This window comes from Chiloscyllium plagiosum, unplaced genomic scaffold (assembly GCF_037043375.1).
Source record: "Chiloscyllium plagiosum isolate Xiang-an unplaced genomic scaffold, Cpla_swu_hap1 HiC_scaffold_36, whole genome shotgun sequence".
NCBI lineage: Eukaryota > Metazoa > Chordata > Chondrichthyes > Orectolobiformes > Hemiscylliidae > Chiloscyllium > Chiloscyllium plagiosum.
The window spans coordinates 10,664,598-10,687,303 of record NW_028270174.1 but is presented as its reverse complement, the minus strand read 5'-3'; the positions used below and the strand labels follow the sequence as shown (position 1 = coordinate 10,687,303).

The following is a 22,706-nucleotide window of genomic DNA, read 5'->3' as shown; positions in this document are numbered from 1 at the left end:
TCTCATCGAGTCAAAGGGCTGAATGGCCCATTTCTGCTCTGATCTTTTATGTTCATAAATGTATTGCTTATTCAGAATAGAACGCCCATACAAATCATTGCCTTGGTTACCCTATTAAGAAGAAAAGGGAAAATGTCTTGGCAGTCACTGAATTGTGGGCATCTGGATGGTCTACTATTTGTGTATTTTTCTATGTAGTCAATGTTGATTGTTTGCTTTGTTCATCCTCAGTCTAATCCCTATGTCAGTTTCTTCTTGTATGCTTTGGGGCCAGTCAGCAGGTGGCACCCTCACTTTGCTGACTGTGTGCAAATCAAGGGGACTAATTCCTGTTTATCGAGACCTGGGCTGACTAAATACCAAGATTTTCAGCTTGACAGCTAGCTCTGTGATTCAGATGAACAGCTTGTGCCTGTCTCTGCTGCAAAAGGTTCAGTACCTCGATGAGGGGCGGGGTGGAATGAAGCACAACTTGCAATGCAGCTTGATTTCCAAACAAGAATCGAGCAACACTTTAACTATGCCTTTCCATTTGGTATAACGCTTGGGCAAGGCCTGAGGAATTTCAGCATCCAACAACTGAAGTGCTCTACAAAAGTTTCTGGTTGTTCTGTGCACAAGGAATGTCTCTATAAACTCTCCTATAACTGAGGCTGGCATGTGTTAAACAAGCTTTCTCTGAGGGTCTGTTATTTAGAATTGTACAAAAGTTATATCATTGAAATGGGATATTCATCCGGGTTTACTGATCCTCCTCCATCATCTAACTCTGATGAACATACAATTTAATTATGGGACCAGATGTATGCGAGCTACATTTGCTGCTGTTATGGAGATAGGTATTAAAGTAAATTGTTGAGAAAGTGAAGTGAGTTTTCAAAGGGATATATTTAGATGAAATGAGTGGGCTATAATCTGGCAGGTAGAGTTTAGCAATGTGAACCTGTCTAGTTTGTCAGGAAAAACAGTTGTCACGAGGATAGTAGTATCTAAAATATTAATTAACAATTTCAGTTTGATGTCTTTTGAAAATAATGTTTTGAAAATAACACATTTCAAAGTAGTGGGCACAAGCGAGCGCAGTAAGAATATTGCACTTGCAAAGAAAGACACCTTGTGTTTGAGTCACCAAGTCTACAAGTCAGAGGCTGGTCGAATGATCATGTTTGGTTGATTGGTTTTGAATACATGCAGAGAAAATCTGTCACAAGAGAAACAAGCTTTACCTTCTTTTTGTGAAATTATCCTGTCAAAGCTTGTGAATTGAATGGCTTGGTTTTACTCCTAAGTCAATGCCATCTTCCTATATCTTTGTTTCTTTTTCTCTTGTATGGCTATCTATTTCCCTTCATTTTAAAAATTTTTTTCACAGATATGTGTGTCACTGGCTAGGTCAGTATTTATTGACCATCCCAGATTTCCCTTGAGAAAGTAGTGGTGAGCTGCCTGCTTGAATTGGTGCAGTTTGTGTATTGATAATAAGGCCATGTAGCTGTTTGGAAGTGAATTTCCAGACTTTGACCAGAGATAGTAAAGTGTGACTTGGAGGGGAAGTAGTGTTCCCACGCATTCTATGATGCTATGATCTGCTGCTCTTGGCATTCCAGGTTGTAGAAGTCATGGGTTTGAAGGTGCTGCCAAAGGATCCTTGCTGATTGACTGCAGTGTATGTTGTAATTAGTAGGCACGGTTGCTACCGCAATGGTGGGAGGAGTGAATATTTAAGTTTGTGGGTGGGATACTGATCAAATGGGTTGTGTTGTCCTGTCAGTGAAATGTCTTCACATTGTTTAGCGAACATGTCAGTAAATGAGGAGAATATGTAAATCTTTGTTTTACGGAATAGCTGAATTGTGAGCCTATTATTAAAAATTCTGTCATAGTTGACAATAAAGAAATATTTCCCTCTGAGATGAGGGACACATCAGCATTTTGTTCCCATGCTGGCAGATACAACAGAATTCATTGATGTTAATGCAACTTTAAAGGTAAATGGGCTTTCTGACAATCTTATGGCAAGACGATCATGGTTATGGCAAAAGTCTGAGGAATGTCTAGATTTGGATTAGCTTGTACAAGTGTTGAATGCAGAGGATCTGGGAATAGGCAAGATGAATGTGATGAGGATTATTTGTTTTAACCCTCTTGTTCTTCCAAATTCAATTGAGTATAAGCCCAGACTACTCAATCCCAGCAGAGAAGATTAACTAGGCTGACCCCACATACGGAGGGGCTGTCCTATAAGGAGACATTGAGTAGGTTTGTCCTGTACTCAGTGGAATAAAGAAGAATGAGAGGAGACCTGTTTGAAAAATACAAGATTCTTAGGAGAACCTGACAGGATAGATGCAAAGGTTGTTTCCTCTCTGGGTCAGTCTAGGATCAGAGGGCATAATTTAGAATAAGGAGTTGCATATTTAAAACAGAGATGACGTGGAATTTCTTTGCTCAGATGGCAGTGAATCTATGGATGCAGGTGATCATTAAAGGTGCCGTATAAATGCAAGCTTTTGTTTGTCTCTTACATAAAAGCTAATATTTTGCACTTCCTGTTAAACTTGCTAAAGAAAATTAAAAGATCTTAATTTCTCAAGAGGAACAGACAGATTTTTAATCAGCAAAGGAATCAATGGTTATGGAAAAAGGCAGGGAAATCGAGTAGAGGATTGTCAGATCAGCCGTGATCTCATTGAATGACAGAGCAGACTTGATGGACTAAATGGCCGACTTCTGGTCTTCAGCGGAGCACAAATATTGACCAAGCCTGTTGCAGCCAAATGGCCTGTCTCTGCTGTAACTGTTGGTATTTTTTATGTATTGGCTGAAAAACTGCAATTATAGATTGAGGTGGAGGGAGATATGATTACGTTCTGGTGAGAATTTGTTTTAATTGTCTAAAATGTAGTTAAAATGGTGTAATTTGTCATAGCTGCAAAATTCAGTTCAGTTTCACTCATCAATGAATGGAGTTACAGGGTTTGGACCACAGATTACCCCAGTCTCAACTGTATACGCCAGAGGTACTAACTGAAGCCAAAGTATTCCTGAATGGGAAGAGTACAAATGAGTTCTGAGTCATTCTGTAAACATTATTAATGGTCAGCTTTAAAAAACAATTTGGTGAAAGTGAGGACTGCAGATGCTGGAGATTAGTTAAGAGTGTGGTGCTGGAAAAGCGCAGCAGACCAGGTAGTATCCAAGGAGCAGGAAAATCGACATTTTGGGCAAAAGCCCTTAATCAGGAATGGAACCTGCAGGAGGTGGTGTTCTCATGCATCTGCTGCTCTCTTGTTCGTCCAGGCAGAGTTGTGAATTTTGAAGGTGCTATCAAAGGAGCGTTGGTGAGTTACTGTACTGCATCTTTGAGTGCAAAGTGCATCAAAATTGTTGGCAAGTTTTTCATAGTTGCAATCCTACATTAAGTGAGCTCCTCATCTCAAGTAGAGTGCCCAGTTGCAGTTGCTGAATGGAACATATCCAAGTTGTTGTTGTGCAGCAATGCTACTCAGCAACTGAGCAATTCACCAGGCTGTCATAGAGTCAGAAGGTCATAGGTTATAGCACAGAAATAGACCCTTCAGTCCAACTCGTCCATGCCGGTCACATATCCTATATAAATCCAGTCCCATTTGCCAGCACATAGCCCATATCCCTCTAAACCTGGTCTCCAAATTTGAGGAAAGACATTCTGGCTATTGAGGGAGTGCAGCGTAGGTTCACGAAGTCAATTCCTGGAATAGCGGGATTACCTTACACTGAAAGACTGAAGCGACTGGGCTTGTATACCCTTGAGTTTAGAAGACTGAGAGGGGATCTGATTGAGGCATATAAGATTATGAAAGGATTGGACACTCTGGCAACAGGAAACATGTTTCCGCTGATGGGTGAGTGCCGAACCAGAGGACACAGCTTAAAAATACGGGGTAGACCATTTAGGACAGAGATGAGGAGAAACTTCTTCACCCAGAGAGTGGTGGCTGTGTGGAATGCTCTGCCCCAGAGGGCAGTGGAGGCCCAGTCTCTGGATTCATTTAAGAAAGAGTTGGATAGAGCTCTCAAGGATCGTGGAATCAAGGGTTATGGAGATAAGGCAGGAACAGGATACTGATTAAGGATGATCAGCCATGATCATATTGAATGGCGGTGCAGACTCAAAGGGCTGAATGGCCTACTCCTGCACCTGTCTATTGTCTAAACCCTTCCTATTCATATTTGATCCAGATGCCTTTTAAATGTTGTAATTATACCAGCCTCTGCCACTTCCTCTGGCATCAAATGCCATACACACATCACCCTCTGTGTGAAAAACTTGCCTCTTAGGTCCCTTTTAAATCTTTCCCCTCTCACAATAAACCTATGCCCTCTAGTTTTGGACTCCTCCACCTCGGGGATAAGACCTTGTCTATTTACCCTATCCATGCCTCTCATGATTTTATAAACTCTATAAGGTCACCCCTCAGTCTCTGACACTCTAGTGAAAACAGCCCCATCCTATTTAGCCATTTGCTATAGCCCAAACCTTCCGAACATGGTAACATAGTCGTAAATCTTTTCTGATTCCTTTCAAGTTTCACAACATCCTTCCTATAGGTGGGAAACTAGTATGTAAACATATTGATTCTGGAGTATAGAGATACATTTAAAACAAAAGGAAAGTAACACTTCGATTTAAAAAGGATTTGACTTGCAGTAACATCAGGTCCACAAGTACTTTTAGCAGCTGCGATCATTTTGATGGAAAAATGCTTGCATAAACTCAATTTGTAGTCTGTTTAATCAAACAGTAAACGATGTGTTTAAATATGACAATGCTGTATTCCATAAGAAAACATGTGACTATACACAGCTGATACAAGAAGTTCACTAAATCTGCTTTTTATGTACTTGGTAATTAATCCAAAACTGTTGTATGTCAAGAGGAACAGATGATCAAGAATAATATTGACAGACTCAGAATCCTGAGACAGTTTGGACTTGGTTGTAATGAAGGAAATCTTGTACATGATGTTCCGGTTCACTTTGGCACAGCATCTACAGTGTATGTGATCCTGAATTACCTGTTAACTTTTCCTAACATCTTTAAGGATTCTGTGTCGGGGTGAGTGAATGTGGAGAAAGCTGTTGGAATCATGCAACAGTTGCTTGATGTGATGTGAGGAGAGAATAGAGATGTCTGACATTTTTAGTTAAACAGGAATAATTATCAGTTGTAATGAATGTAATTTTCATGAAATACAACATGATAATGTACACAGATGATTTATACTCTGCATAAAATTTCTCAATTGTGACTACTTCAGTGATTGCTTCCATCCTAATTTCCCCCCCTCCCCCAAAAAAAAGATTCTGGGGACTGTACTCCAGTTCTGCTTGTGGACACAATTCCAGTTTGCCTGTGGACAGCTTGCTTCACAAGGTGGTGCTACCCTGGGTTTTTCTAAATTCCAATCATCCTCAGCTGTACCAAGCGATGCTGCTGTGAGCCATTAATGGTAGAAAATAAAGCTTTTTACTTGAGGCCCCAAATGTCCTAGCTATTTTTCTGACCCCTAAACCAAACTATCCCACCTCCACCACACCCCAGACATCGTATTTGTTTGGAGCCTGGTATGGCACTTGTCTTTTTGGGAAGATGCCTTATCTCTTTTTTTTCTTAAGTTTCTGATTGACTAACAACCTTCTGCTCCCATCTGACAAAAAACTAGTTGTTTAAAAACCTTTGAAATGTTCTGACTGACCTGTTGAAAATTTACCACAAGTGCTGCCCTTACTCCCAGGCAGGATTGAATGTAGTAACCATGTTTCCTGAATGTTACAATTTTCCACATAACACCCTCTCCTCGATTACAAACCTAGGAAAACCTCCCACTGACAACAAGCTTTCATCACAACGTAAAATGTTAATAATTAACATTAAGGTAAAGTCACCATAGTGCCAGAGTGTTGCTCTCTTATGAGAGGGAAATGACTGTTGGTGGTTTAACCTGAGGCTCATGATGTCTCAAGTAAGGGGCGAAATTGAGAAATGGGACTTTCATAGCAACCTTAGTTGGTATGGAAAGTGATTCTGTAGTGTTGGCATCACAAGCCAGCCATACAGCCAACTAAGCTAAACAAAGTAGAATGATGTGTTCCTTCCAAATCTGCAGCTTCTAGCTCTAAAAGGACAAAGGCAGCAGATGGATTGAAACATCACAACCTGCAAATGTGCCAACAAATAAATCCATTCTGTCCTGAAACCGTATCACTGCTGTTGGGTCAAAATTCTGTAAGTACCCAACTAACTGTGACCATACCTGAACCTTCCCACCCCAACCCACACCTTCCCTTCATGTTCTGCATTTCAAAGAAGTGACTCACCACCACTTCCTCAAGGGCAATTAGTGATGGGCAAAAACTAATGATGGACTAGCCAGTGATGCCTATATTCTCTGGATGAACTTAAAAAAAGATTATGCCAATACTACTACTTTCCAATATCTTCCAAATAACACTTCGAGCAAGTGTGGATAAACATCAAGAAGAAGGTAGAAAGGTGATTCTAGATGAATCCAGAAACTCCATTGTCAGCATTGCACTTAGAACAGATGTCCATTTCTCAGGTGAAATCTATTCTGCCTACATAATCTGAAAAGTCCTGTATTATTTCCACTTGAATCTGTGTAAAGTTTTAACAGCTGGACCCAGTAAGCCTGCAGCTATGACTGTGCTTACACTCTTCTTAGTTCATCATTCACAAAGTTTTCTATCATGTGAAAGCATAGCATCAAGCATTTGATAGACAGGAAAGCATAGAGATTGTCAGTGCTGCTCTGCTCATTGTTAAAAATCACACCACACCAGGTTATAGTCCAACAGGTTAATTTGGAAGCACCCGTTTTCAGAGCACTGCTCCTTCTTCAGGTAGCTGTTGGATAGGTTCATAGGACACAGAATTTATAGCGAAAGACAACCTGGTGTTGTGTGATATTTAACTTTATCTACCCCAGTTCAACATCGGCTCCTCCACATCATGGCTCTGCTCATCTTGTAACTTATTTGCATTGTAACTTGCATTCAGTCCAGTGTTGGATATTGACTTCGCTAAATTAAAAGATATTAATTTATTGTAGCATTTAGTCTTTGCAGATATTTTCCAGAGAGACTTGGTTTTGCACTATATTAGCATTATGCAGATGTAAGCTATGAGAACATAGTTTGCTATCATGATTCAGTTTTGGCTTGAGTGTTCATATGACTAAAGCTTTAGCAGGAAATGTTGCCTACCTTTCTTTTAATGTGAGCACTGTTCACCTTCCTAAAGTACAGAACAACAGTAAGGTTGAAGAAAACATTTTCAAGTTTTGATTCTTGTCAGAAGAGCATGTTTGAGTTACTGTACAACAGATTAGCACATATGTACTTATCATGTTCACCCATGGCTAAAGGTTTACTATTCTGTCTTTTCTGCAGCTTGTGTAGTTAGTTCATAATGTGATTTGAGCTCTAACTCTGCATGTTAACTTTGCAGGTCATTTCACATTTGTTAAATAGCTTGTTTAAATGCTGATCCCAGATCTCTGGCTCAGAGACAGGGATGCTACCACTGTTCTACCCCCCCCCCCCCCCCACAACCCCACAGAAGTCCTCAAACCACAGTTATGTTACAACTGTCTGCACAACATTTACACATTGAAGCAGTCGAACTGGTGTCCAATTTCTGGCAAATGTTGGATCATAAATGAGGAGATAGAACAGTATTGCCAATTGGCCTGATATGTGCTGCAATCCTGTTTGTAATAAAGCAATGGCATAACTAGTGGAAATTAAAGACTGGAAGAAATTAGCATTAATAAAAGAGCAGAATTGGAGAAATTAAAATGACTAGAAGTTGACAAATCCCCAGAACCCAATGATCTACATACAAAAGTTTTGAAAGAAGTGGCTGTGGAAATAATAGATGCATTGGTGATCACCTCTTAAAATAAAGTATGGATTCTGGAATGTTTCCAGCAGACTGGAATGTTGCAAATGTAACCACACTATTTTGGAAGTAGAGAGAGAGAAAATAGGAAATTGCAGGCCTATTAGCATGATATCAGTAATACAGAAAACTACTTGAATCTGTTTTAAAGGATGTAATAATTGGACACCTAGCAAATAAATGATCCATTTGGCAGAGTTAACATGGATGTATGAAAGAGATATCATGTTTATTGAATTTGTTAGAGTCAAAGAGATGTACAGCACAGAAACAGACCCTTCAGTCTAACTTGTCCATGCTGACCAGATGTCCTAAATTAACTTAATCGCATTTGCCAGCATTTGGCCCATATCGTTCTAAACTCTTCCTATTCATATACCCATCTAGATACCTTTTAAATATTGTAATTGTACCAGCCTTCACCACTTTCTCTGGCAGTTCATTCCAAACATGCACCACCCTTTGCGTGAAAAAATTGCCTCTTAGGTCCCTTTTAAAATATTTTCCCTCTCACCCTAAACCAATACCCTCTAGTCCTGGACTTCACCATCCGCAGAAAAAAAGACCCAGTCTATTTGCCCTGTCTATGTCTGTCATGATTTTATAAACCTCTTTATGGACATCCCTCAGCCTCTGACACTCGAGGGAAAACAGCCCCAGTCTATTTAGCCTCTCCCTGTAGCTCAAATCCTCCAACTCTGGCAATATGCTTGTAAATGGGATGTTACTGGCAGAGATGGTAAGGAAGAACCAGTGAATGTCGGTGGTTTTTGATAAGTTCCCACACAAAACAAAATGTAAACAAAATGAAAGAACATGGAATGGGGGCAGTATACTGGCCTAGATTGAGAATTGATTAATGAAAATAGGACTGAGTGGAACTACATGGCTCATTCTCAGGTTAGCAGGCTTTAATTAGTCAAGTACTGTTAGAATAAATGTCCCCAGCTGTTCATTAATATATCTACTTTTGCAGTTGACACAAAGCTAGATGGGCATTTGTGCTGTGAAGATGCTTCACAAGGGGCTTCAATAGGATTGGATAGACTGAGTGAGTGCCCAAGAGCTTGGCACATGGAATATAATGGGTGGATGTGAGATTACCTACTTTGGTAGCAGGAATGAGCATAGAAATGATTTCCAAAATGTTAAGATTAGGAAAAGTATTGATCTCGAAAGATACCTGAATGTTGTTGTTGTTAAGTCACTGAAAACTAACGTACAGATGTAGCAGTAACTAAGGGGGAGTTGCAAGAAAGCCTTTATTGCAAGGTAATTTAAGTACGAAATGAAAGATTACTTGCTTCAAATGTACAGAAGCTGGTGAGCCCATACTGGGAATATTGTGTGCAGTTCTTGTCCCATTGCCGAAGTAGATGTGTTTTCTTTAGAGGGAGTGCAATGGAGATTCCTGGGATAGCAAAATTGCCTTATATGTTGAGATTGAGAAGAATGGATCTATATTCTTTGAACTTCAGGAAAATGAAGGTAGTCTCATTAAAACTTAGAAAATTCTAGTTGGAATTGACAGGGTAGATACAGAAAAGTTGTGCTGTCTTTCGTGGGGACCTAGAACCAGTAGTCACAGTCTCAGAATCAGGGATAAGCTGTTTAGGATTGAGATGAAGAGGAGTTTCTTTACTCAGAAGGTGCTGAATCTTTGGAATTCTCTATCCACGTCAGTCATTCAGTTCGTTCAAGAGAGAAATTGAGAGAGTTTGACTTACTAATAACATTGAGGATAACATGGGAAAATAGCATTGTGGTATATGATCACTCATGAATGGTGGAGCAGTTTTAAGAGGTTGACTGGACTACTTAGTCAAAGCATTGCTCCAAATAGTTTTCATTATCAATCATGCGTACTTTTTCTGTTTTCCTAGACTACCATTTGTCCAGTCTTCAAAAGAAGGTGAGCTTTGTGAATCTAGACCTCTTCGGTACAACCACTGGCTGAGTGCTGCATCTTCAGACTGGTCCCTTCTGAGGGAGGATGAGCCTGGTGGTGGTCTGGAAGCCATGTCCTTGAGGTTGATGATGCAGGACTGCACCGCAGTAAAGACAATGCTTCTCAAATTGAAGAGGATTCTCCAGGAGGTACTCACTGAATTCTTTTTCCAAGTTTAATATGCAAGTTTGCAAGAGTTATTTCAGAAATAGAAAAAATAAAATCACTGAGAATGTTGAACCAATGATATGGGAGAGCAGGTTTAACAGTACCTATAGAATGCAAGTATTGAAAAGCAAACCTGTTTCTTTTTTGTTTTATTTTGACTATTTAGCAAATTCATTTTTGAATCGAAATATACTCCAAATTCAAATCATTTTGTGAATAGAAAATAATTCTTCAACTTGCCTCCAAGTTTTTCAGCCAATTATTCTCAAATCTGAGGCCTCTAATTATGGACTCTATAATCACTGGAAACACTTTCACTTTGTTTACTTCATCTCAAACTAATCTTGATTTTAGATGCCTTTATCAAATCTCTTTTTATTCTCAGTGCTGTAAAGAACAACGCCCTTAGCTACTGCTGCATCTGTATGTTAGCTTTCCGCAACTTATGAACCGTGGATGCTGGAAAGCAGAAATAAAAATACAAATTGCTAGGAAAACTCAGCAGGTCTGGCAGTGAGCAGTGACCCTCCTTCAGAATGTGGCGTGGAATGGTGGCTCATTGGTTAGTACTGCTGCCTCACATCGCCAGGGACCCGGGTTCAATTCCAGCCTCGGTGACTGTATGTGTGGAGTTTGCACATTCTCCCCATGTCTGCATGGGTTTCTTCTGGGTGCTTCGCTTTCCTCTCACAACCACCTAGTGCTGCAGATAAATGAATTGGCCATGCTTAGTTCCTCATAGTGTTCAGGGATGTGTAGGTTAGATGCATTAGTCATGGGTAAATGTAGAGTAACAGGGTAGAGGAATGGGTCTGCAAGGGGTACTCTTCAGAGGGGCCAAATGGCCTGCTTCCACGCTGTAGGAATTTTGTTCTATGAAAACTCTTCAGACCTGCTGAGTTTTTCTAGCAGTCTCGGCTCCCCCAACCTATTTGAAGAAATGTGGAACCATTCTTGTAAATTTTTTTTCTCATCTCTCCAATGCTAGAATGCCTTCCTGTGATGTACTGTCCAGAATTGTGCAGTGTACGCCAAGTAAGGCTGGGCTAGTGTTTTAACTCCCTGACTCTCATACTTGGTGACTCCAAGTATCAGGTGTCTGTCCATTCCAACAACCAGTGTCCTGATTAAATCTATTATTATTGCCTCCAAGTTTTGTCAACCACAGATTTTGAACTATGCTATGTATCTCCCAAACCCAGTCATTAACATTTTGGTTTAAAAGCATACAGTGATTCTAGTATTCAACCTTGCTGAATGCCACTGTATAATATCCTCTGGTCACCAAAAAAACTATAGCAGTTCAGTACAGTTCTTTGTTTTCTATCTGTTGGCTAATCCATATTGTTACTGCTACTTCTATTCCATGGGCTTCAATTTTGCCCAACATTTCATTATATTTCATCAAAAACATATTGAAGGTCTGTATAGACATATACTCTAGTGCCCTCATCCACCCACTTTGTAATAATTTTAAAAATCAAGTTAATTCAGTGCTCCTTTCTCTGAACAGAATCATGCTGGTTTTCCTTCACGAATCCATGATTGTTCAAGTGGTTGTTAATTTTCTCCCTGAATTTTACTCGTAACATTTTGATGCTTTGTCTGAGGTTAATCTTCCTACCTGTCTTTTGAATAAGGATATAATATTTGCAATCCTCCAGCCCTTTGAAACCACTGCTCTATTAGAGGTGGATTGAAAGGTTTTGATTAGACTGCAATGTCCAACTTTACTTCCCCTAGCAACCTAGGAATAGGTGACTTTGAGTCTCGCCAGTTTTCCTGTGTCAACTATTTGTCTATTTTATCTCATCCAATATTCAGGGTATCTCCTTGTTAACTGAAAACCTCTTTGATAAGCTTTAATATAAAGTTCTCACTTTTATGCTTTTATCTGAAGTTTTCTATTTTATGCTGATGAGCCCCATTGTTGCCGTGGTAATTCTTTCACCATTAACATACCCAAACACGTAAAGCTTGAATTTTTAAAACGTTATTCTATGTATTCTCAGCCAGCCACTAACATCTGCCTCATCCCTGTCTGTTTCCTTTTGTACTTCTTTGTACATTTTATGTTCACCGTGATCCTTCCTAGTAACTTGAACTTGACATCATCCTAGAACCTTTTCTGCTTCATCTTGCTCCATTCCTTCGTCATCCTGGGGGCTCGATCTTTTGTTGACTTTCCTTTTCCCCAAGAAAACCAAACTGCCTCCTATTTAAAAATCACCCATTGATGTATTCTTTTTAATTTCTGAGGTATTATCTCATTGCTGTTTCAAAGTACAGTCAGCATTCATAGTACCTATAATTAATTCTCTATGTCCGATGGTGTTAAGTAATTGCAAAATATCAGAGGGTTATCATTGCACATTTGATTATTCCATTACCAAAAATATAAGTCTCCTCTTCTGGGTGATGGAGTTAGCATTCTTGCTAAACAAAGGTAGAATTTCAAGAGAAGTAAAGGTTTTGTTTTTATCCATTGCTGTCATTCATGTATTTTTGCTTTACTCACAATATTAACTACCCACAGACACATTGAATTGTTTGGAACATTCAGTGTTCTTTCTGCTTCCCACCACTGTTTTATTTCTTTAACACAGCAATTTCCCTTAGATACAGGAGCATAGAATCCTCTCAATGGTATCTGTATTTTCCAACATGAGATGGCCTTTGATGGTTGACAGAGTCCCCTGAGAGGGAAAGCTCTATTGTTCAGGAAAGTTGTTTGTCAACCCAGATGCTCAGGGGAGAAAAACGAGCTGAAAATCTGAATTACGGAGGGGTATTAAGTTTTGTTTCCAGCCAAGGTTTAATTTGAATTGGGTTATTTTGCAGTGTATCGTTGCTCACTCAGGAAAGATTGGCAACTTGTTAGTACAATAATAACAAAAAAAAGTAAATGTTCAAAATACTCAGTAGGTCAGGCAACTTGTGCAACATTGCAGGTCAGCATCTGCTCTGTTCTGACAGAAATTGATCTTTGCACAGTGTTTCCCAATGTATTAACCACATGTTCAGGGCTCAGATGTGACAAATTTGCATTTGTGTTTTATAAATAAACAATAGAGGGGCTCCTGTGGCATAGTGGTAGTGTCTCTATCTCTGAGCTAGAAGTACTACTACCTGTGAGAAGATTTGTAGCTCTGGTGCTCGTTGTTGTGGTTCTGTTCGCTGAGCTGGGAATTTGTGTTGCAGACGTTTCGTCCCCTGTCTAGGTGACATCCTCAGTGCTTGGGAGCCTCCTGTGAAGCGCTTCTGTGATTTTTCCTCCGCCATTTGTAGTGGCTTGAATCTGCCGCTTCCGGTTGTCAGTTCCAGCTTTCCGTTGCAGTGGTCGGTATATTGGGTCCAGGTCGATGTGCTTATTGATTGAATCTGTGGATGAGTGCCATGCCTCTAGGAATTCCCTGGCTGTTCTCTGTTTGGCTTGTCCTATAATAGAAGTGTTGTCCCAGTCGAATTCATGTTGCTTGTCATCTGCGTGTGTGGCTACTAAGGATAGCTGGTCGTGTTGTTTTGTGGCTAGTTGGTGTTCATGGATGCAGATCGTTAGCTGTCTTCCTGTTTGTCCTATGTAGTGTTTTGTGCAGTCCTTGCATGGGATTTTGTACACTACATTAGTTTTGCTCATGCTGGGTATCGGGTCCTTCGTTCTGGTGAGTTGTTGTCTGAGAGTGGCTGTCAGTTTGTGTGCTGTTATGAGTCCTAGTGGTAGCAGTAGTCTGGCTGTCAGTTCTGAAATGTTCTTGATGTATGGTAGTGTGGCTAGTCCTTTGGATTGCGGCATGTCCTCGTTCTGAAATAGAGAACACACACCGGATCATCAACGCCACACTCACAGGAATCCGATTCACGAGAGAGGAAGAAAAGGACAACCAACTCCCATTCCTCGACGTGATGGTACAGAGAACACCCAATGGAGAATTCACCAGAAAGGTATACAGGAAAGCCACACGCACAGACCAAGTCCTGAACTACGAAAGCAACCACCCCAACGCACACAAAAGAAGTTGCATCAAGACACTATTCAAAAGGGCCACAGTACACTGCAGTACACCAGAACTGAAAAAGAGGAAGAAGAACACCTATACAATGTATTGACCAAAACGGATACCAGCGCAATTTCATCAACAGATGCCTAAGGGAAAGACAACAGAACGAGGACATGCCGCAACCCAAAGGACTAGCCACACTACCATACATCAAGAGCATTTCAGAACTGACAGCCAGACTACTAGGACTCATAACAGCACACAAACCGACAGCCACTCTCAGACAACAACTCACCAGAACGAAGGACCCGATACCCAGCATGAGCAAAACCAATGTAGTGTACAAAATCCCATTCAAGGACTGCACAAAACACTACATAGGACAAACAGGAAGACAGCTAACGATCTGCATCCATGAACACCAACTAGCCACAAAATGACATGACTAGCTATCCTTAGTAGCCACACACGCAGATGACAAGCAACATGAATTCGACTAGGACAACACTACTATTATAGGACAAGCCAAACAGAGAACAGCCAGAGAATTCCTAGAGGCATGGCACTCATCCACAGATTCAATCAATAAGCACATCGACCTGGACCCAATATACCGACCACTGCAACGGACAGCTGGAACTGGCAACCGGAAGCGGCAGATTCAAGCCACTACAAATGGCGGAGGAAAGATCACAGAAGCACTTCACAGGAGGCTCCCAAGCACTGAGGATGTCACCTAGACAGGGGACGAAACGTCTGCAACACAAATTCCCAGCTCAGCGAACAGAACCAGAACAGTACTACCTGTTCCAGAAGTGTGTAATAAATCTCTGGACTGATTGAGTCAAGATATTTGTAAATAAACAATGGATAATACACATTACTGGGCGTATAATCTCAATATGCACCTGGGATTTTGTGAACTTTAAAATTTTTTATTTGTGTTGCCGATAAAATGGTAAGATAAAAAACAGTTTGTGTGTATGTTTTATTGTCATTGAGAGTATTTCCTTTCTTGCTTAGAGATGATATTTATGATTTAAATACACAAGTTTGATGCAAATTTATCAGTATTGTGCTTTTTGTTGCCTGACCACTGGTGGGCCTGTTTCAACAGAATTGGCATCAAACTCAAAAATTCCATTCCTAACCATCTGTATATCATCAATCTCTCAACTCCAATATGATACTCCTTAAGGGCCTATTAATTTGCTAAAACCTTTGGTAACTGTCCCGATTATCTTTTCATGGAACTTTGGATTAAAGATTTTTCTGACAGCAGTCCCGTGAAGCACCTCAGGTTTTTTCCATCTGCATTAAAGATGCAACATAGTTTGTTTTTGTTGGATGTTCAATAAACCAAAAGAATAAATGGCCAATTACATTTTCTTCAAGGCACTGTTGTATTTTCAAAGAAAATATCCCACAGTAAAATGGTGTAAGGAAAACCTGTTGATGAATGTTGTCAGTTGTTACCAGATATGTTCCTATCTCAAGATCATCAGGTAATTTTTAGATGACTGAAGCTTTTGGTTTGACTTAGTTCAGTCATCCAGACAGTCCCACTCCTATGAATTCTCTAAAAATATTCCAGCATTTTCACTTCCAAGACTCTTTGCTCTCATGTTTTCTTTCATTCACTGTCTGAAAAAAGCCATTCTTAGTGTGAGTCTCCTGCAGGGGTGAAGGACCTCTTGATATCAATCCTAGAATGCATTCCCCAGATCCATTCTGGGCCTCTTTGTCTTTCATGGGTTTCTTAACAACAGCAGAAAATACATTGAGAAAAAGAAGCCACACAGCAAGACTAAACATTGGAGAATTATGTTTGACAACAGGTTTCACGATTTTCCTATTTATCAATATGGCACATTCCAGATGGAGCTTGCTGAGTTGACTCAGTCTGCTGAAAGTCTTCCTGAAAGGGAATAACACTCCTTTGCATTCTCTGGTGTGTGTTATTATCTGTTGTTCCCTCTATAATTACTATCTGGCAAAATTAGTCATATGTGCTTGTTTGTTGTTTAAAGGTGATAAAAAGATCTGTGTTCAGTGTTTTTTCCCTTGCCCTTGTGTTTACACTACAGGCATCCTCTGATCTGTTTAAATGGTGTTTTAGTAACTTTATCCTGTGGGAGTTGTTTTATTGGAGATTACAAGTTTTTTTTTCACCGAAGCTCCCTACCTTGACACTATTCAGATTTAGATATAATTATGAGGCTCCAAATCTGAAAACCTGTGGGAGAGGGTTTAGAAAATTTGCTTGTTAGGCTTCTAAGGGGTCAGTCTTCTGCCATGCCATGTTAAATAAGTGTTTTATAATATGAGTTCCCAGACTAAATTGCAATTCCATTTAATTAAGCTCTTGTAAAATTGAAAACTGGCAAGAATTCCATTGAGGACTTTGGGAAAGCTTAACATGTTTGGCAGAGAAGGGTAGTCATTCCTAGAGGATATTAGTTACTTCTTATCTGTGTGTTCAGATGTTTGAAGGAGTCTTTGGCAGAGCGCTAATGTCACTAGACATGGTAATACTGAGGGAACGTGCTTTTAAATCTCAGCATGGCAAGTAGTGCAACATTCGTTAATAGAAATCTGGAATTGAAAGCTAGTTATATAATTTTACAGTATAGTAGGCAGTCATTCAGCCAATTGTGTCTGTAATGGCTCCCGAAAGAGTTACTCGGCTACTCCCATTCTTCTTGCAGCCAAGACTCCAAATGCGTCTGACCAACAGTTTGGAGAGATGTAGCTTCACTTATTTGCTTTTATCCTTTGCAAACCTATGAGCCTTGTTAACAACTGTTTTAACTTGGCTGGCCAACTTCAGAGAATTGGACACTTGAACCCCAAGGTCCCTCTGCTTCTGTACAATAAAGGTGTACAATATAACTATGATAAAACCATAATGAAAAAATGTAGTCCCAAGTCTTCACTACCTTATTATAGATGAATAATTTATAATTCCTCATGAAGATGTGGTTAAGTACACTCTGAGGCAATCTCACGAGGTTTACAATGCCATTTTGGTGGAATAATATTGAATTTGGGTTTAGTTGCTGTTTTGATTAGTAGATTGATGGAAAAGCATGACCATATCTACAGATGAGTGTAAATTGGAATATGGTTCTGCAAACACTAAGATAGATGTTTGAAATACAGTTCCACAGACAGCAATGCATATTGAGTTTTGTGTTTCACAGGCACAAATGCAGATTGTGTTTGGGTTTCACAGGCCTGCTGCATGTTGAGTTAAATGTTCATGGACATTAGCTCATGTTGTGATTTGATTCTTTATGGATTTGTGCCTTGCCTAAATGTTCTTCATTTAAAATTCTGAATGTATGGCAAGATAAGCATTTTAAAACAAATACTCCTCTTAGCAGACAGTCAGACATGGAGATATAGTATCACAGCAATCAGTGGTGGGATCCAAAGCTGACCTTTCCCCACTTTTTCCCCAGTTTGTGAGATGGAGCCAATTGCTGTCCAGCTATGATCAGCTCATTGTCTGTGTGTTCAGATGTTTGGAGGAGTCTTTGGCAGAGCGCTAATGTCACTAGACATGGTAATACTGAGGGAACGTGCTTTTAAATCTCAGCATGGCATGTAGTGCAACATTAGTTAATAGAAATCTGGAATTGAAAGCTAGTTATATAATTTTACAGTATAGTAGGCAGTCATTCAGCCAATTGTGTCTGTAGTGGCTCCCGAAAGAGTTACTCGGCTACTCTTGACCAAAATTGAAGAACTACTGGCCTGCATTCTTTTTCACCTTGACTTTTGCTAAGAATTACAAGCCAAAGGCATTTCTCAGGAAAGAGGGCAATAACTAAAATTAACAGTGAGAGTAGTTAGCAGTGCTACATAGATTTATAATGACAAGGTAACCACAGGAAACAAAACTTGAATCTACACTCAAAGATTGACTTGTATTTTTATTAATTAAACAATAAAGAGAAAGTGAACAACAGCTGCCTTAGGCAACAGGATTAACAGCATCATTTGACAGTGATTTTTGAGAAGATTTGTAGCTCAGGTTGTTGATAGATGTGTAAGTTAGCTCACTGAGCTTAAAGGTTTGTTTTCAGATGTTTCGTCACCATACTAGGTAACATCATCAATAAGAGTCTCCAGTGAAGCGCTGGTGGTATGTCTATCTCTCTATTTATAGGTCTTGGTTTCTTAAAATGGGCGATGTCATTTCCAGTTCTTTTTTTCCCAAGAGAAGGTACATAAGATCTAAATCAATGTGTTTATTGATGGAGTTAGAATGCTATGAATCTAAGAATTCTCGTACGTGTCTTTGTTTTAGGATGTGTGTGTTGTTCCAGTCAAAGTGGTGTCCTACTTTGTCTGTATGCATAGAAACTAGTGATAGTGGGTCATGTCTTTTGGTGGCCACTTGATGTTCGTGTATCCTGGTGGGAAGCTTCCTGCTAGTTTGTCCGATGTAGTTCTTGCATGGTATCTTGTAAATGATGTTAGTTTTGCTGGTAGTTTCTAATGGATCCTTTAGGTTCATTAGTCGCTGTTTAAATATGTTAGTAGGTTTGTGTGTTACCATGATGCTAAGGGGTCTGAATAGGCTGGAAGTCATTTTTGATATGTCTTTGATGTAAGGTAGTCTGGCCATAGGTTTTGGTTGCATTGTGTCTGCTTGTTTGGGTTTGTTTCTGAGTAATCGGCGGATTGTGTTTATTGGGTACCCGTATTTCTTGAAAACATTGTGTGGATATTTTTCTTCTGCTTTTTGTAGTTCTTGTGTGCTGCAGCGTGATGTAGCTCATTGAAATAATGTCTTGATGCAGCTCCGTTTGTGGGTGTTGGGATGATTGCTTCTGTGGTTAAGTATTTGATCTGTTTGCTGTTTTTCTGTAGATGCTGGTTTGAAGCTCTCTGTTAACTGTATGTTCAACTGTCACAACTAAGAACGGGAGTCTGTTGTCATTCTCCTCCTCTTTTGTGATTTTTATTCCTGTCAGAATATTGTTGATAGTCTTGTATGTTTCCTCTAATTTGTTTCTAGGACAGGTGAAACAAAGACACTCACAAGAATTCTTGGAGGAATGGCATTCTAACCAGAACTCCATCAATAAACACACTGATTTAGATCCTATCTACCTTCCCTTGAAAAAAAAGAACTGAAAATGACATCACCCACCTTAAGAAGCCAAGACCTATAAATAGAGAGGCGGGAAATACCATCAGCGCTTAACCGGAGACCCTCATTGATGATTTTATCTCATATGGTGACGAAACATCTGTAAACAAACCTTCAAGCTCAGCAAGCTAACTTACATACTTAGCATCATTTGGCCTCTGTTAACAGTCAAGGATAGGACTTGAAAAAACCATCCTAGACTGCGTAAGATTGGTGATTATGCATTTTCCAATGCCAGTAATATTTTAATCAAATAGTGGCGGGACAATTCTTCCATCAACTTCCATCCAGTGTATTTGGAGAAGGAAGAGGCTGTTCTTGCTGGCTATCACCAAAACCAAATACGTTTAGTTAAGTTATAGCTCATAAAATGCAGGTCAATTACGATTTCTAGAGTTAGTGATCATAATTGTAGATAGCTTTGAAGGGCAAATAATATTTGTGTCATTAATGATAATGTTATATGACTTCAAACTTGCTGTCTTGCTGGCAACTGGATTCAAAAAAACAATTACAAATTGTTAAGAAAAGAGCTTTTCTAAGGTGGACAGGACGGAAGCACTTGAGGAATTGGATTGGATGAAACCTTTGTAGTCCATAATTGTATCACTTAGACTAACAATTTTGATAAGTCATGCGGTTCAACAATACTGACAGCTTTGGTCCACCAACACTTGGGGGTTGAATGGAAACATGCCATATTCAACCTTCAGTGCAGCAATAAATTCTGTGATCTTGTATATGATTGTTTATGATTATTCTGATTTTCTTATAATGCAGTGGCAACATTAAATAATAATCTAATTCAACCACCACGTCAAAAAAAAAGACGCAATAACTTCAGAACCTCATTGAAAGTCAGCAGAAGGAACCATTTAGACTACACAGCTAAAATCAGATATGGGAAACTAATCAAATATTGACAGTGACATGACATATTCAGCATCAAAATAGCCTGTTTTAGGATTCACTAATGTCTGAACAAAGACCTGTTATAAAGAAGCCATTGGTCTAATATTTTGAGAGGTTGTATACTTTGACCTGTAAAACAGTCAATGCATTCCTGCTTGCTTGTGGAGAATATAAGTTCTGACAATTACTTTTGATGTGAATTTTCTTAATAACTGATATTGGTGCATTTTATACCCTAAGTGACTTCTACTTTAAAAATCTCCATTTTTATTGCAGTATATTTAAATCTTAGCTCTTGGTCAATGTTTTGCTCTATTTCTTAGTACAACCACAGTTGGTCTGTTTTCCGGATTCATTCTTAAGCTAGCCAGTGCCAACTCAATGGAACCATTTGGGTCTTTCTCAATGTTCTTTTCCTTTCGAGGCGTTTACTTCAAACTGCTCTTGATGCTGGTTAACTGCCAGCTCAAAGCCACGTTCTCAACCTAACTTTTGGCTATTTCTAGTGTTAACTCAAACTGAGGGGATGTCTGATGCTTCCCCTGCATTCTCCCTATTTTTACTCCTTCCTCTCCTACCCTTCCTCTTTCAGCTTCCAATGTCAAACTCCAGTAAATGTCAATCTTTTGTTTTCTCTTTTTTTATTAAAACAGTTACTCAAAGTTCAATTCTCAACTGCAATTCACAGTTCCAGACCAAAAAGGAGAAAAATAAAAGAAAAATAATGATGGTCTGAACAGTGTTTAAATGTGGGTAGCATGCATGGTGGCTCAGTGGTAACAATGCTGCCTCATAGCATTGGAGACCCGGATTTGATTCCAACCTTGCTGACCATCTGATTAGCATTTGAATGTTCTCCCCATGTCTGCATGGGCTTCTGCAGGGTCCTCCCGTTTCCTCTCACAGTCCAAAGACGTGCTAAATGTCCCTGTAGTGTCCAGGGATGTGCAGATTAGGTAGATTAGCCATGGGAAATGCATGGTTATGGTGATAGGGTAAGGGTGATGAGTTGCTCTTCGGAAAGTTGGTGCTGATTTGAATGCATGGCCTCTTTCCACACTATAGTGATTCTATGATTCTGAGAATATATTTCTCTAACCACAATACCAACTCAGTTGTGTATGTTTCACAGTCCTGGACTCTCTCAGGTCAGGGAGATTCTCTGGTTGAGTTGAGGACCTGCCTTTGTGACCATGCCCTCACTCTCCTCTGCCTTCTGTAACTCTGGTCCACCCATGTTTACACCTTTCTACCCTGCTTGAATCCTCTCCACCCTCCTCCATTCCCCTCCAACCTTCCCATCCCCTACTCTGGCCATATTATAGTTTCTAGGGGCATCTATACACAGAAAACAGTCTGCAAACAGATAATCTTGGAAGAAGAATGCTCTCACCTGCCAAATTGTTTTAAAATGCTGCTGTTCAGCCCTGAAATAATATCCAGTCATGTCTACACTGGGCTCTTGAGCTCTCTTTGAGGACCCTGTTTGTGATCTTTGATCAGTGTAAGGATTTATGATCAAATTTCTATGATTTATAATGACTGCTAATTATGAACGAATAGCTCATGGACGAAGGCTGATTTTAATAACATAGCTATCATTTCACTATAGACTGAGAGTAGATACTTTCAGGCAAATCTGACTCAACTGTGGGATGAATTCAAGAGGGAAATATCGAGAGTAAACGGTCCATCTGTTCCAATTTTTTAAAAAAGGGGTGGGCCATCAGAACCTGTGAACTCTGGATATTGAGGGAGATACAGCATTGGATTAAGAGAAAAATGGAAGTTTACAGTAGATACCAAGGACTCAAGATAACAGAAGCCCCAGAGGATTTTTGAATGTGCAAGAAGGAACTGAAAAAGGAGATTAGGAGAGCTAAAAGGGGACATGAAAGGATATTGACAGGTCAAGTAAAGGAAAATCCCAAGTGGTCTTACATTAAGGGTAAAAGAATAAGGAGGGAATGAGGTGGTGTGTGGAGCTACAGGATGTAGGGATTTCTGTAGGATGTAGTATTCTGAATGAATACTTTCTGTCGGTGTTCACTAGTAAGGGGGGTAATGTGGATATTGAAATCGGCGAGAGTCTGTGATAAAATTCCAGAAATTAGTAGAGAAAGAGAAGAGGTTCTGAGTGGTCTGGCAGACTTAAATGTAGATAAATATCGAGGACCGGATGAAATATATCTCAGGTATTGTGTGAGAAAATAACAGGGCACTTGGAAAAATTTTTAATTCCTCTTTGGCCACAGTAGAGGTAATGGAGGGTTCAAGGACAGCCAATGTGGTATCACTATTCAAGAAAGGAGTAGGAATAACTCAGGAAACTACAGGCCAAGTAGTGGTAGGGCAATTATTGAAGCAATTCTGAGGGACAGAATTAATCTACATTTGGGAGGGACAGACATTAATAAAGAACAGTCAGCATTGTTTTGTTAAGGGACCGTCATGTCTGACCAACTTAATTGACTTTTTCTAAGAGGTGACCAAGTGGTGTGGATGAAAGCAATGCTACTGATATAGTCTACTTGGGCTGCAACAGATCTTTTG

General features: G+C 39.7%; 1 protein-coding gene across 10 annotated transcripts in view; it reads left to right on the top strand.

The window, feature by feature from the left end:
- Positions 1–22,706, top strand: part of ccser1 (coiled-coil serine-rich protein 1) — a 1,301,473-nt gene that overhangs the window by 567,451 nt on the left and 711,316 nt on the right. For all 10 annotated transcript variants that reach the window (XM_087979948.1, XM_087979953.1, XM_087979945.1 and 7 more), the window contains one exon: positions 9,847–10,060. In XM_087979948.1, the coding sequence (XP_087836074.1) occupies positions 9,847–10,060 (214 nt within the window). The remainder of the gene's footprint in view (positions 1–9,846; positions 10,061–22,706) is intronic.